Source organism: Bos mutus, chromosome 16 (assembly GCF_027580195.1).
Source record: "Bos mutus isolate GX-2022 chromosome 16, NWIPB_WYAK_1.1, whole genome shotgun sequence".
Lineage (NCBI taxonomy): Eukaryota > Metazoa > Chordata > Mammalia > Artiodactyla > Bovidae > Bos > Bos mutus.
Genome location: NC_091632.1, coordinates 4,371,694 through 4,387,281, shown reverse-complemented (window position 1 = coordinate 4,387,281; position 15,588 = coordinate 4,371,694). Strand labels below are relative to the sequence as shown.

General features: G+C 40.0%; 1 protein-coding gene across 11 annotated transcripts in view; it reads right to left on the bottom strand.

The window, feature by feature from the left end:
• C4BPA (complement component 4 binding protein alpha) overlaps positions 1 to 15,588 on the bottom strand; it is a 47,021-nt gene that overhangs the window by 15,284 nt on the left and 16,149 nt on the right. For all 11 annotated transcript variants that reach the window (XM_005891641.3, XM_070384603.1, XM_070384601.1 and 8 more), the window contains 3 exons: positions 1,474 to 1,559; positions 1,103 to 1,297; positions 678 to 860 (listed from right to left, as the gene is read on the bottom strand). In XM_005891641.3, coding sequence (XP_005891703.2) covers positions 678 to 860; positions 1,103 to 1,297; positions 1,474 to 1,559 — 464 coding nt within the window. The remainder of the gene's footprint in view (positions 1 to 677; positions 861 to 1,102; positions 1,298 to 1,473; positions 1,560 to 15,588) is intronic.

Here is a 15,588-nt window from a genome sequence, read left to right as displayed (position 1 = left end):
TTTCTCTCTCTATGGATTTTCCTAACCTGGACATTTCAAATAATGGATGTCTGGTTCTTAAAATGAGGATAATACTAGTGCCCACAATTCTGGACAGAATCCATTGAATTAATTCTTGCTATAAACCTATACTAGCATCAAGTCATTATTATTACTATTAAGATAATTTTCAGGGATCCACATGAGTTTATAATTTCAGAGTATGAGAATTACATTGATAGTTAATCCATACAAAATTTTGTGTAAGTTAGAAAAAGACCTTTTTCCCTCAGGGCTCTTTACTGTTTATCTTTAAAACAATTATCATATGATCTTTGTTAGAACAAAGCAATTTTCTATCAAGTTCAAGAAAATTGTTGAAATAAACATACTATATTTTGAAATAAACATACAATAAACAGTTTATTGTAGAGCAACCTCTACAATGCTAAACTCTATCTTTAGGGGTGGAGTATGCACAACCTTTACAACTGTGTGTGACAGCTTTTTGTGATGTTATATGGTCTTGCACAGTATACTGTAATCCTTTTTTTCAACAAGAAAAAAAAGAGGGATTGATCTAAATTTAAACTTCTAGTGTGATTCAGATGTGCTTAGGCATGTAAGTATGCTCCCAATAATATTTCTGGATATCTTTAGATGCCAAACATTGAAACTCTTTCATGGTCCATACTTACTGAGTTCACAAGTGGGAGGAGGAGGATTCCAGCTATTATCAGCTTCACAATGGATTAAACTATCGCCTTCAAGCCGAAAACCTTTATTACAGGCATATACAATAGACTGTTGATAAGTATAGATGGGTCCAAACCCAGAGGTTATTTTTCCATCTTTAACCACTGGTTGAACACAAATGACTTCTAAAAATCCACAAGAAAAGACAAATTTCAACTTTTAAAAGCTTCAGTAAAATGAGATTCCATCATATCAGTGCTATTTGTTACCACAAACTGGTACAGCATAAATATCAGTTTACCAAATTAACCACTGCATCATTAAAATAATTAGTTTTTCTTTGAATAATTTCACCTCCCCCAATACCTTTCCCTTCCTTTTTCTTTTAAACTAAGAATTCAAACCAAAATTCATCATTATGACTTACTTTTACAAGAAGGAGGGCTTGGACTCCAAACACCTATTGTCTTATTTTCCACTCTGCAAGAAATGGAGGCTTTGCCTAACATTGAGAAGTCACGGTCACAGCTGTAGGTGACAGAAGAGCCATATGTGTAGAAGTCTTCATCGCCACCATTGTGTCTCCCATTACTAATGGTTGGAGGAGGTTCACACTTGGCAACTGAGATGAGTGAAGAGGAAGAAAAAATGAGGGAAGTCATCCTTAAAATCTAATATTCATGATGCAAATTCTAATGAAGTGTATAAGAAGCAACAATGAGGGACATGAGTTTTATTATTACCTAACATGTAATAAAGTTTAAGTTCATAGTCAAGTCAAAAAGAGTCTTTGCTTACTTATACATTGTGGGAGAGGATCACTCCAGACAACTCCTTTATCTTGTAGCTGACAATAACTGTTGGCTGAGCCAATTAAGACATACCTGAATAAGACAGGATTGAAGATTTTAATGAAATTATTCCTAGTATAAATTAAGTTGAATAAAGAAGTCTGAACAAATAGACTTACTATTCTATATTAAAAATGAAGAAATAATATTTTATCACATAATACTTTCCATTAAGAATGCCATTCTGTAAAATTTTATCACTGCAATGAGATGTGTATCTGTTCATTTGTTCTTTTATTCTATAATTTAATACTATCCTGGCAAATTAAACTTTAAACTTGATCTCATCAAATCTGGGTACTCAAGTAAATGAATAAACAGACAAAGAAGCATGTTACTTTCCTAAGTGAAATGATTAATCCTGATTAGCCATGGGACATTGGCTTGCTTAAAGCAAGAGTGGTGATGGTGTTTATATCTGAAAAGTAGGGAGATTTCCTGGGCACCACCTTGTACTATTTCCATGCCCTCTAATTAAAGCCAGTGAAAACTATAACAACCCAATACATGCAGGACTGCAAATTGTCCTTAAAGAATAAAGGTTCACACATCTTGGGTCAGAAATCAAGTCTCAGTAAATTTAAGAAAATTGAAATCATATCAAGTATCTTTTCCAGCCATAATACTATGAGACTAGATGTCGATTATGGGGGAAAACTGTAAAATAAATAAACACATGGAGATTAAATAATACACTCTAAGTAATGAACAAGTTACTGAAGAAATAAAAAGGGAAATGAAAAAAATCTTTAGAAACAAATGGCAATGAAAACACAACCCAAAACCAATGAGATGCATCAAAAGCAGTACTAAAGGGAAGTATATAGCAAGACAACCTTACCACAAGAAACAAGAAAAAATCAAATAAAAAACCTATGTTAGGTAGTTAGAATAGAAAACAGGAGTCCAAAATCAGATCAGATAAGATCAGTCACTCAGTCGTGTCCGGCTCTTTGCGACCCCATGAATCACAGCACGCCAGGCCTCCCTGTCCATCACCAACTCCCAGAGTTCACTCAGACTCATGTCCATCGAGTCAGTGATGCCATCCAGCCATGTCATCCTCTGCCGTCCCCTTCTCCTCCTGCCCCCAATCCCTCCCAGCATCACAGTCTTTTCCAATGAGTCAACTCTTCACATGAGGTGGCCAAAGTACTGGAGTTTCAGCTTCAGCATCATTCCTTCCAAAGAAATCCCAGGGCTGATCTCCTTCAGAATGGACTGGTTGGATCTCCTTGCAGTCCAAGGGACTCTCAAGAGTCTTCTCCAACACCACAGTTCAAAAGCATCAATTCTTCGGCGCTCAGCCTTCTTCACAGTCCAACTCTCACATCCATACATGACCACAGGAAAAACCATAGCCTTGACTAGACGGGCCTTTGTTGGCAAAGTAATGTCTCTGCTTTTGAATATGCTATCTAGGTTGGTCATAACTTTCCTTCCAAGGAGTAAACGTCTTTTAATTTCATGGCTGCAGTCACCATCTGCAGTGATTTTGGAGCCCAGAAAAATAAAGTCTGACACTGTTTCCACAGTTTCCCCATCTATTTCCCATGAAGTGATGGGACCAGATGCCATGATCTTCGTTTTCTGAATGTTGAGCTTTAAGACAACTTTTTCACTCTGCACTTTCACTTTCACCAAGAGGCTTTTTAGTTCCTCTTCACTTTCTGCCATAAGGGTGGTGTCATCTGCATATCTGAGGTGATTGATATTTCTCCCGGCAATCTTGATTCCAGCTTGTGCTTCTTCCAGTCCAGGGTTCTCATGATGTACTCTGCATATAAGTTAAATAAGCAGGGTGACAACATACAGCCTCGAGGTACTCCTTTTCCTATTTGGAACCGGTCTGTTGTTCCATGTCCAGTTCTAACTGTTGCTTCCTGACCTGCATACAAATTTCTCAAGAGGCAGATCGGATGGTCTGGTATTCCCATCTCTTTCAGAATTTTCCACAGTTTATTGTGATCCACACAGTCAAAGGCTTTGGCATAGTCAATAAAGCAGAAATAGATGTGTTTCTGGAACTCTCTTGCTTTTTCCATGATCCAGCGGATGTTGGCAATTTGATCTCTGCTTCCTCTGCCTTTTCTAAAACCAGCTTGAACATCATGAAGTTCACGGTTCACATATTGCTGAGGCCTGGCTTGGAGAATTTTGAGCATTACTTCACTAGCATGTGAGATGAGTGCAATTGTGCGGTAGTTTGAGCATTCTTTGGCATTGCCTTTCTTTGGGATTGGAATGAAAACTGACCTTTTCCAGTCCTGTGGCAACTGCTGAGTTTTCCAAATTTGCTGGCATATTGAGTGCAGCAGAGTCCAAAATGGCGGTGGCTAAAAGACAAGGAGGCAGGCAGCTGCGACCGGCACACTAAGCGCGGCTGTGAGGAGCTACCCACAGCCGAGGTCAGGGCAGTGGCCGAGAGTGCCAGGCTGCAACGGTGCAGGAACAGCCGAGAGGAGCTATCCCGTGTCCGAGGTCGGGGGGGCGGCCAAGAGGAGCCACCCCGCGTCCGAGGTCGGGGGGCGGCCAAGAGGAGCCACCCCGCATCCGAGGTCAGGGGCGGCAACGAGAGCAGTTACCCCACGTCCGAGGTCAGGGGCAGTGGCCAGGAGGAGCTACCCTATGGCCCCATGCCCGAAGCCAGGGGCAGCGACCAGGAGGAGCAACCCCACACCCGAGGCCCGGGGTGGCAGCCGGGAGGACCAACCCCATGTTCAAGGAGCCGTGGCTGCGCAGGTGAAGGAGGGCCTAAAGGAGCTATCCCATGTTGAAGGTCAGGAACGGTGGCGGTGAACAGATACCCCTCATGCAAGGTAAGGAGCAGCAGCTGCGCTTTGCCAGAGCAGCCGTGAAGAGATAACCCACGCCCAAGGTAAGAGAAACCCAAGTAAGACAGTAGGTATTGCAAGAGGGCATCAGAGGGCAGACACACTGAAACCATACTCACAGAAAACTAGTCAATCTAATCACTCTAGGACCACAGCCTTGTCTAACTCAATGAAACTAAGCCATGCCCATGGGGCAACCCAAGATGGGCAGGTCGTGGTGGAGAGATCTGACAGAACGTGGTCCACTGGAGAAGAGAATGGCAAACAACTTCAGTATTCTTACCTTGAGAACCCCATGAACAGTTCAGTTCAGTTCAGTTCAGTCCCTCAGTCATGTCCGACTCTTTGCAACCCCATGAACCACAGCACGCCAGGCCTCCCTGTCCATCACCAACTTCCGGAGTTCACTCAGACTCAAGTGCATCGAGTCAGTGATGCCATCCAGCCATCTCATCCTCTGTCATCCCCTTCTCTCCTCCTGCCCCCAATCCCTCCCAGCATCAGAGTATGAACAATATGAAAAGGCAAAATGATAGCATACTGAAAGAGGAACTCCCCAGGTCAGTAGGTGCCCAATATGTTACTGGAGATCAGTGGAAAAATAACTCCAGAAAGAATGAAGGGATGGAGCCAAAGCAAAAACAATACCCAGATGTGGATGTGACTGGTGATAGAGGCAAGGTCTGTTGCTGTAAAGAGCAATATTGCATAGGAACCTGGAATGTCAGGTCCATGAATCAAGGCAAATTGAAAGTGGTCAAACAAGAGGTGGCAAGAGTGAATGTCAACATTCTAGGAATCAGCGAACTGAAATGGACTCGAATGGGAGAATTTAACTCAGATGACCATTATATCTACTACTGTGGGCAGGAATCCCTTACAAGAAATGGAGTAGCCATAATGGTCAACAAAAGAGTCCAAAATGCAGTACCTGGATGCAATCTCAAAAACGACAGAATGATCTCTGTTTGTTTCCAAGGCAAACCATTCAATATCACAGTAATCCAAGTCTATGCCCCAACCAGTAACGCTGAAGAAGCTGAAGTTGAACGGTTCTATGAAGACCTAAAAAACCTTTTAGGACTAACACCCAAAAAAGATGTCCTTTTCATCACAGGGGACTGGAATGCAAAAGTAGGAAGTCAAGAAACACCTGGAGTAACAGGAAAATTTGGCCTTGGAATACGGAATGAAGCAGGGCAAAGACTAATAGAGTTTTGCCAAGAAAATGCACTGGTCATAACAAACACCCTCTTCCAACAACACAAGAGAAGACTCTATACACGGACATCACCAGATGGTCAACACTGAAATCAGACTGATTATATTCTTTGCAGCCAAAGATGGAGAAGCTCTATACAGTCAGCAAAAACAAGACCAGGAGCTGACTGTGGCTCAGATCATGAACTCCTTATTGCCAAATTCAGACTGAAATTGAAGAAAGTAGGGAAAACCACTAGCGCATTCAGGTATGACCTAAATCAAATCCCTTATGATTATACAGTGGAAGTGAGAAATAGACTTAAGGGCCTAGATCTGATAGATAGAGTGTCTGATGAACTATGGCCTGAGGTTCATGACATTGTACAGGAGACAGGGATCAAGACCATCCCCATGGAAAAGAAATGCAAAAAAGTAAAATGGCTGTCTGGGGAGGCCTTACAAATAGCTGTGAAAAGAAGAGAAGCGAAAAGCAAATGAGAAAAGGAAAGATATAAGCATTTGAATGCAGAGTTCCAAAGAATAGCAAGAAGAGATAAGAAAGCCTTCCTGAGTGATCAATGCAAAGAAATAGAGGAAAACAACAGAATGGGAAAGACTAGAGATCTCTTCAAGAATTTTAGAGATACTAAGGGAACATTTCATGCAAAGACGGGCTCAATAAAGGACAGAAAAGATATGGACCTAACAGAAGCAGAAGATATTAAGAAGAGATGGCAAGGATACACAGAAGACCTGTACAAAAAAGATCTTCACGACCCAGATAATCATGATGGTGTGATCACTCACCTAGAGCCAGACATCCTGGAATGTGAAGTCAAGTGGGCCTTAGAAAGCATCACTACAAACAAAGCTAGTGGAGGTGATGGAATTTCACTTGAGCTATTTCAAATCCTGAAAGATGATGCTGTGAAAGTGCTGCACTCAATATGCCAGCAAATTTGGAAAACTCAGCAGTGGCCACAGGACTGGAAAAGGTCAGTTTTCATTCCAATCCCAAAGAAAGGCAATGCCAAAGAATGCTTAAAATACCGCACAATTGCACTCATCTCACATGCTAGTGAAGTAATGCTCAAAATTCTTCAAGCCAGGCCTCAGCAATATGTGAACCGTGAACTTCATGATGTTCAAGCTGGTTTTAGAAAAGGCAGAGGAAGCAGAGGTCAAATTGCCAACATCCACTGGATCATGGAAAAAGCAAGAGAATTCCAAAGAAACATCTATTTCTGCTTTATTGACTATGCCAAAGCCTTTGACTGTGTGGATCACAATAAACTGTGGAAAATTCTGAAAGAGATGGGAATACCAGACCACCTGATCTGCCTCTTGAGAAATTTGTATGCAGGTCAGGAAGCAACAGTTAGAACTGGACATGGAACAACAGACCGGTTCCAAATAGGAAAAGGAGTACCTCGAGGCTGTATGTTGTCACCCTGCTTATTTAACTTATATGCAGAGTACATCATGAGAACCCTGGACTGGAAGAAGCACAAGCTGGAATCAAGATTGCCGGGAGAAATATCAATCACCTCAGATATGCAGATGACACCACCCTTATGGCAGAAAGTGAAGAGGAACTAAAAAGCCTCTTGGTGAAAGTGAAAGTGAAGTGCAGAGTGAAAAAGTTGTCTTAAAGCTCAACATTCAGAAAACGAAGATCATGGCATCTGGTCCCATCACTTCATGGGAAATAGATGGGGAAACTGTGGAAACAGTGTCAGACTTTATTTTTCTGGGCTCCAAAATCACTGCAGATGGTGACTGCAGCCATGAAATTAAAAGACGTTTACTCCTTGGAAGGAAAGTTATGACCAACCTAGATAGCATATTCAAAAGCAGAGACATTACTTTGCCAACAAAGGCCCGTCTAGTCAAGGCTATGGTTTTTCCTGTGGTCATGTATGGATGTGAGAGTTGGACTGTGAAGAAGGCTGAGCGCCGAAGAATTGATGCTTTTGAACTGTGGTGTTGGAGAAGACTCTTGAGAGTCCCTTGGACTGCAAGGAGATCCAACCAGTCCATTCTGAAGGAGATCAGCCCTGGGATTTCTTTGGAAGGAATGATGCTGAAGCTGAAACTCCAGTACTTTGGCCACCTCATGTGAAGAGTTGACTCATTGGAAAAGACTCTGATGCTGGAAGGGATTGGGGGCAGGAGGAGAAGGGGACGACAGAGGATGAGATGGCTGGATGGCATCACTGACTCGATGGACATGAGTCTGAGTGAACTCTGGGAGTTGGTGATGGACAGGGAGGCCTGGCGTGCTGCGATTCATGGGATCGCAAAGAGTCGGACACAACTGAGCAACTGAACTGAACTGAACTGAACTGAACCTAAGGAGAAACTTTTCCAGAATTTTCTTTCATGCATAATGCCAAGTTATTGTGGTCTGTAAGTGAATTAATAGCCAAGTTCTGTATATGCTTAAAAGATCAGATCACAGCATAAGATGTGCCTACAGTTAACACATATTACTTCTCTGCTCCATCACCTTGGTGCCATAACACACAGCCAGAATTACAGCAAACCCAGCTCCTGAAGGATGTCCTCCTTCATATAGTCCAACTTCTGATCCAAGTACATTAGCACTGCAGAGAAGGGCAACAACTTCTACAAGACATTCTCATCTTTGAAGTCGAAGGCTAAGAGGTAGTGAAAGAACAATATGAACCCCAGTCTATACTCATGGGTATACTCTAGTGCATACTATGACTTCCAGTCTATACTCCACTCAGCCACGTGATTCTTCTTTTGGTTTTACATCTCCCACTTCAAATCCACCTTCCCTTTTTGACTGCCTGCCCTGCTGACCTCAGGTCACGGTAGCAAACATAAAAGAAACAGCCTCCTGTACACTTTCGCCAGCTGCCAGACTGTTATCAAGTCAGATTCCTATAGCAAATCCATATATATACACCTGAGTTAGTCCTAACTAATATAACTGATATAGAAAAAAAAAAAGCTACAATTAAAAAAAGTATGAAAATGGAAATTAAGAAGTAAAATAATCACTCTTTGCAGAGGATATGATTGCAAACTGGGTAATCCCAAGAGAATTAAACTGAAAAACTAATATAAATAATAAAATAATTTAGAAAATTAGCTTAGACATTAAGTTTACATGCAGAAATCAAGCATATTTGTGTATAAATACACATATAATATTACAGTATTTAATGGAAGAAATGATCCATTTAAAGTAGCAAAACTAGGGGCTTCCTTGGTGGTTCAGTGGTAAAGAATCCACCTGCTAATGCAGGAGATATGAGTTTCATCCCTGATCCAGGAAGATTCCACATACTTCTGAGCAACTAAGCCTGTACGCCACAACAATTGAGCCTGTACTCTAAAGCCCAGGGGCCACAACTACTGAGCCCATGCATCAAACTACCGAAGCCCACACACCCTGTGCTCTGCAACAAGAGAAGCCACCACAGTGAGAGGCCAGTGCACCACAATTAGAGAGTAGCTCCACCTGCCACAACTCGACTAAAGCTCTTGCAGTAACAAAGATCCACCACAGCCAAAAATTAAATAAAATAAGTAAAAAATTAAAAATAAATAAATAAAATAGAAAAACTAAAATACCTAGGTTTAATCACTTCAAGAAATGCAGAAAGAAAATATTGAAACACTTCTAAAGAAACGAGAATAACACTAAAATAAATAGGGTATAGCACCCCAAAACAGGCCACTTTGGCGTCAGTATTATTTTTAGCTAAAGGTACCCGAAAATTAGCAGATGCAAGAAACTTCTGACCTCCCCTTTTCTTCAAGAAAGCAGACCAAATTCCCATGTGAAATATGACTTTTCTATACCAGGAGGAAAGAACATTTTTATCACCTAAAATAAGAGTACTGAGGCCAAGAGAAGTGTGTACTAAAAGATCATGTTAAAAATAATGCTTATCTCTCTTTAGCCACCATATATATTTTCATTGCTGTCATTGCTGTTTAGTCACTAAGTTGTGTCCAACTCTTTGTGACCCCATGGACTGTAGCCCACCAGGATCCTCTGTCCATGGGATTTTCCAGGAAGGAATACTGGAGTGGGTTACCATTTCCTTCTCCAGGTGATCCACAAATACTATTCTTTGCGCAATCTAATATATAAAGCGTGGGGTAGATGTGGCAGAGTAGGAGGACATGGAGCTCACATCTCCTCACGGCTAGGGCATCTACCAGGCACTGGCGGTGGACCTCAGACACCTAAGGATGGGAGGAACTCCTGTGTTACCAGGTAGGACATGGGGGGAAGGGAAGGGGGAGGAGAAGTGGAAGCGGGAGGAATTGGCACCCCTGAGGCTCAGCTTGGGGGAGAAAAGGGATTCCCAAGCTGGGAGAGGGCCACCCACAGTGGGGATGTGGAGAGACCTTGGGGGAATCATAGGATCAAAAGTCAACACAGCCAGTATTTCCCCTGCCCACTCAAACCCTAGGAAGCCTACTGGGATCTCAGACCTGAACTTTCACCCTCTGAGGCCCCCTCTAGCTGCAGGGTTCCTGGGGGGAAGAGAGGGAAGGAGGGAAGGAGGAAGGAAAAGTAGACTCCAGTAGACCCAGTGCTCCTGAGATGCATGTGGGGGAGGGGAAGGGTTTCCACACTCAAGTGAGGACCATCCAGTGAGGGGCCCAGAAGAGATAAGGAGAAACATTCCAGGGATTGGATTGGAAGGGAATGGAACCATTGTTTCCCCCCTCCAGTTTCGACCCTGGAATGCCTGTTGGGGTCCTGTTGCCTGAACCTTGGACCATTGAGGTACCCTCTAGCTCTGCTGAGCCCTAAGTCCTGCCTCCATCACCCCTCAGGACTGGTACTGAGCCCCCTCCCCACACCTGCCTAAGCCCCATTCTCTCCTAAGACCTGCCCCCCTACAGCCAAAGCCTTTTCCAGCATCCTTTTCCTTCTCTTTTCTTTTTTGCTGTTGTGCTTCTGTTTTGCTGTATTTTTGTTTCATTTATGTTTTTATTTTTTCTAATATATTTTTAATTTTCTAATTTAACCTTTTGTTCTTTGTTATTGTTATATTTTTTTTCTTTTACCTTTTTTTTTTTTTTTTTTTTTTTTTGCTCTGAGGGTCAGGAGTGAGCTCCTGTAGTGACAGAGTTGCATCCAAACCATTGGACTAACACAGAACCTCAGACCAAAGGGAATATTAATCAGAGTGAGTTATCCTGGAGGGCCTCATCTCAGCACCAAAACCTGGCTCTGCCCAACTGCCAGCAACTCCAGTGCTGGAAACCTCAGGCTAAATAAGTAAGACAGGGACACAGCCTCACCTACCAAAAAAAAAAAAAAAAAAATGAGACCACAAAAACATATATTACAAGGTTAAAAACCTACAAGACCAAATAAATGAAGAGGAAATAGGCAACCTACCTGAAAACGAGTTCAGAGTAATGACAGTAGAAATGATCCAAAATCTTGGAAAAAGAATGGAGGCATAGATCCAGAAAATACAACAAATATTTAACAAGGACCTAGAAGAACTAAAGGACTGAACAAACAGTGGTGAACAATACAATAAATGAAATGAAAAATACATTAGAAGGAATTAATAACAATAACAGAACCAGAAGAATCAATTTGTGAGCTGGAAAATAGAAGAGTGAAAATAACTGCCAAGGAACAGAATAAAGAAAAAAGAATGAAAGGAATTGAGGTCAGTCTCAGAGACCTCTGGGACAACATTAAATGCACCAACAATTCAAATTGTAGGAGTCCCAGAAGAGAAAGACAAAGGGTTTGAGAAAATATTTGAAGACATTATAGTTGAAAACTTCCCTAACATGGAAAAGTAAATATCCACTGATGTCCATGAAGCACAGAGAGTCTCATATAAGATAAACCCAAGAAAAAACACGTATCAATCAAGTGAACAAAAAGTAAATTCAAAGAAAAAATGTTAAAAGCAGAAAGGGAAAAGTAAGAAATAACATACAAGGGAATTCCCATAAAGTTGTCAGCTGATTTTTTAGCAGAAACTCTTCAAGCCAGAAGGGAATGGCAGGATATAAAGTGATGAAAGGGAAAAACCTACAACCAAGATTACACAGCAAGGATCTCATTCAGATTCGGTGGAGAAAAGCAAAACTAAAAGAATTCAGCATCACCAAACTAGCTTTACAACAAATTCTCTAGGTATGAAATACAAGAGAAAAGAAAGAACAAAAACAAGCAAAAACAATTAAGAAAATGGTAATAGGAACATACATGTCAATAATTACCTTGAAAGTAAATGGATTAAGTGCTCCAATCAAAAGGCACAGACTGGCTGAATGAATACAAAAACAAGACCCATATATTGCTGTCTACATGAAACCCAAGGGCTTTCCTGGTGGCTCAGAGGTTAAAGCGTCTGCCTGCAATGTGGGAGACCTGGGTTCGATCCCTGGGTCGGGAAGATCCCCTGGAGAAGGAAATGGCAACCCACTCCAGTGTTCTTCCCTGGAGAATTCCATAGACAGGGGAGCCTGGTGGGCTACAGTCCACAGGGTCGCAAAAAGTAGGACATGACTGAGCGACTTCACTTCACTTCTTCACTCACAAGAAACCCACTTCAGACTTAGGGACATATACAGACATAAAGTGAGGGGATGGAAAAAGATATTCCATGCAAATGGAAATAAAAAGAAAGTGGGAGTGGCAATTCTCATATCAGACAAGATAGACTTTAAAATAAATAGAGTTACAAGAGATAAGGGAGGACACTACATATTGATCATGGGATCAATCAGAGAAGAAAATGTAACAATTATAAGTATTTATGCACCCAGCATAGGAGCACCTCAATATATAAGGCAAATGCTAACTGCCATAAAAGGGCAAATTGATAGTAGCACAATAATAGTGGGGACATTGACACCCCACTTACACCAACAGGCAGATCATCCAGACACAAAGTAAATAAAGAAATACAGCTTTAAATGACATGATAGACTAGATAGGTTTGATGGATATTGATAGGACATTCACTTGAAAGTTGCAAAATACAATTTTTTCTTATGTGCACATGGAACATTCTCCAGGATAGATCACATCTTTGGTCACAAACCAAGCCTTGGAACATTTAGGAAAATCGAAATTGTATCAAGCATCTTTTCTGACCACAACAGTACAAGATTAGAAATTAATTACAAGGAAAAAAACTGAAACATAAACACACGGAGGCTAAACAGTGCCCTACTTAATAACAAGAGATCATTGAAGAAATCAAAGGGAGAAAAAATTTATATGCAGAAACAAATGACAACAAAAACAGGACAATTCAAAACCTACGGAGTACAGCAAAAGTAATTCTAAAAGGGAAGTTATAGCAATTCAACCTCAACTCAAGAAACAAGAATAGTCTCAAACAAGCAATCTAACCTTACATCCAAAGAAACTAAAGAAAGAACAACAACAGCAAAAAAAAAAAAAAAAAAGTTGGTAAAAGGAAAGAAGAGGTCAGAGCAGAAATAAATGAAATAGAAATGAATAAAACAGTAACAAAAATCAATATAACTAAAAGTTGGTTCATAGAGAAGATAAATAAAATATATAAACCCTTATCCAGAATCATTAAGAAAAAAAGGGAGAAGACTCAAATCAATAAAATTAGAAATGAAAAAGGAGAAATTATAATTGATGCCATAGAAATACAAGGGACCACAAGAGACTGCTAGAAGCAACTATATGCCAACAAAATAGACAACCTGGAAGAAAAGGACAATTTTCCAAGACTGAATCAGGAGGAATTAGAAAATATAAACAGACCAATCACAAGTAACCAGATGGAAACTGTAATTAAAAATCTTCCAAGACCAGATGGCTTCACAGGCAAATTTTATCAAATATTTAGAAAGCATCTAATGCCTATCCTCAAACCTCCCCCAAAAAATGCAGAAGGAGGAACACTCCCAAACTTGTTTTATGAGGCTACCATCACCCTGATATCAAAACCAGGCAAAGATATCACAAAAAAAGACTGTGCACCAATATCACTGATACAAATAGACTCAAAAATCCTCAACAAAATATTAGCAAATAGAATCCAATAATATGCAAAAAGGCTCATAAACCATGGTCAAGTGAGATTTATCCCAAGGATACAAAGATTCTTCTATACATGCAAATCAACTTATGTGATACACTACATTAACAAAATGAAGAATGTAAACAGTATGATCATCTCAGTAGATGCAGAAAAAGTTTTTGACAAAATTCAACACCCATTTGTGGGAAAAAAAAAAAAAAATACTCTCCAGAAAGTGGACATAGAGGGAATCTACCACAACATAATAAAGGCCATATATGACAAACCCACGGCAAACATCATTCTCAGTGACAAAAAAACTGGAAACACTTCCTCTAATCAGGACCAAGACTAAGAAGTCTACTCTCACCACTATTGTTCAACATAGTTTGGAAGTCCTAGTCATGGCAATCAGAGAAGAAAAAGAAAGAAAAAAAAAAAAAAGTGGAGTCCAGTTTGGAAAAAGAACCCAGAGAAGAAAAAAAAAAAAAAAAAAAAAAAAAAGGAATCCAGGTTATCATTGTTTGCAGATGACATGATACTATACATAGAAAATCCTAAAGATGTCACCAGAAAAATACTAGAGTTAATCAATGAACTTGATACGGTTTCAGGATACAATATTAATGCAAAGAACTCTCTTGCATTCCTATACACTAACAGCAAAAGATTAGAAAGAGAAATTAAGTAAACAATCCCATTTAGAACAAAAAGAATAAAATACCTAGGAATAAATCTACCTAAGGAGAAAAAGGTGTGTACTCAGAAAACTATAAAACACTGATGAAAGAAGTCAAAGATGACACAAACAGTTGGAGAGACAGACCATGTTCTTGGATGAGAAGAATCAATATCATGAAAATGAGTATGCTACCCAAAGCAATCTGCAGATTCAATGCAATCCCTATCAAATTAACAATGGCATTTCTCACATAACTAGAACAAAAAAAAATTATGATTTGTAAGGAAATACAAAATATCCTGAATAGTCAAAGCAATCTTGAAAAAGAAAGAGAGCTGGAGATTCAGGCTCCCTGACTATATTACAAAGCTACAGTAATCAAGATAGTATAGTATTGGCACAAAAACAGAAATATAGATCAATAGAACAGGATAGAAAGCCCAGAGATAAACCCATATAGTCACCAAATCTATGGTAAAGGAGGCAAGAACATACATAGGAGAAAAGACAGTCACTTCAATAACTGGTGCTGGGAGAACTGGACAGCTATTGATATGTGCTAAAGAATGAAATTAGAACACTACCTAACTCCATACACAAAAATAAACTAAAATGGATTAAAGACCTACTGCAAGACTGTACAGTTATTCTTAGAGGAAAACACAGGAAAAACACTTTTTTCCGACAGAAATCAAAGCAAGATCTTTTTGGACACACCTCTTAAAGTAATGAAAATAAAAACAAAAATAAACAAATGGAATTTAATTAAACTTAGAAAACTTTTTCATAGCAAAGGAAACCATAAACAAGACAAAAAGACAACCCTCAGAATGAGAAAAAATATTTGCAAACAAAGCAACAGACAAAAGATTAATCTCCAAATTATATAAACAGTCCACAGAGCTCAATATCAAAGAAAAAAAAACCCAAAAGAAAATGGGCAGAAGACCTAAATAAACATTTCTTCAAGGAAGACACAGAGGGCCAAAAGGCACACGAAAATATACTTAACATCACTAATTATTAGAGAAATGTTAATCAAAATTACAATGAGGTATCACCTCACTCTGATGATAGTGGCCATCATCAAAAATCTACAAGCAATAAATGCTGGAGAGGGTGTGGGGAAATGGGAACCCTCTTGCACTGTTGCTGGGAATGTAAATTGATACAGCCACTATAGCGAACTGTGTGGAGGTTCCTTGAAAAAGTAAACATAGAACTACCTTATGACCCAGCAATCCCACTGCTGGGCATATGTCCTGAGAAAACCATAATTCAAAAAGACACAGGTACCCCAATGTTCATTG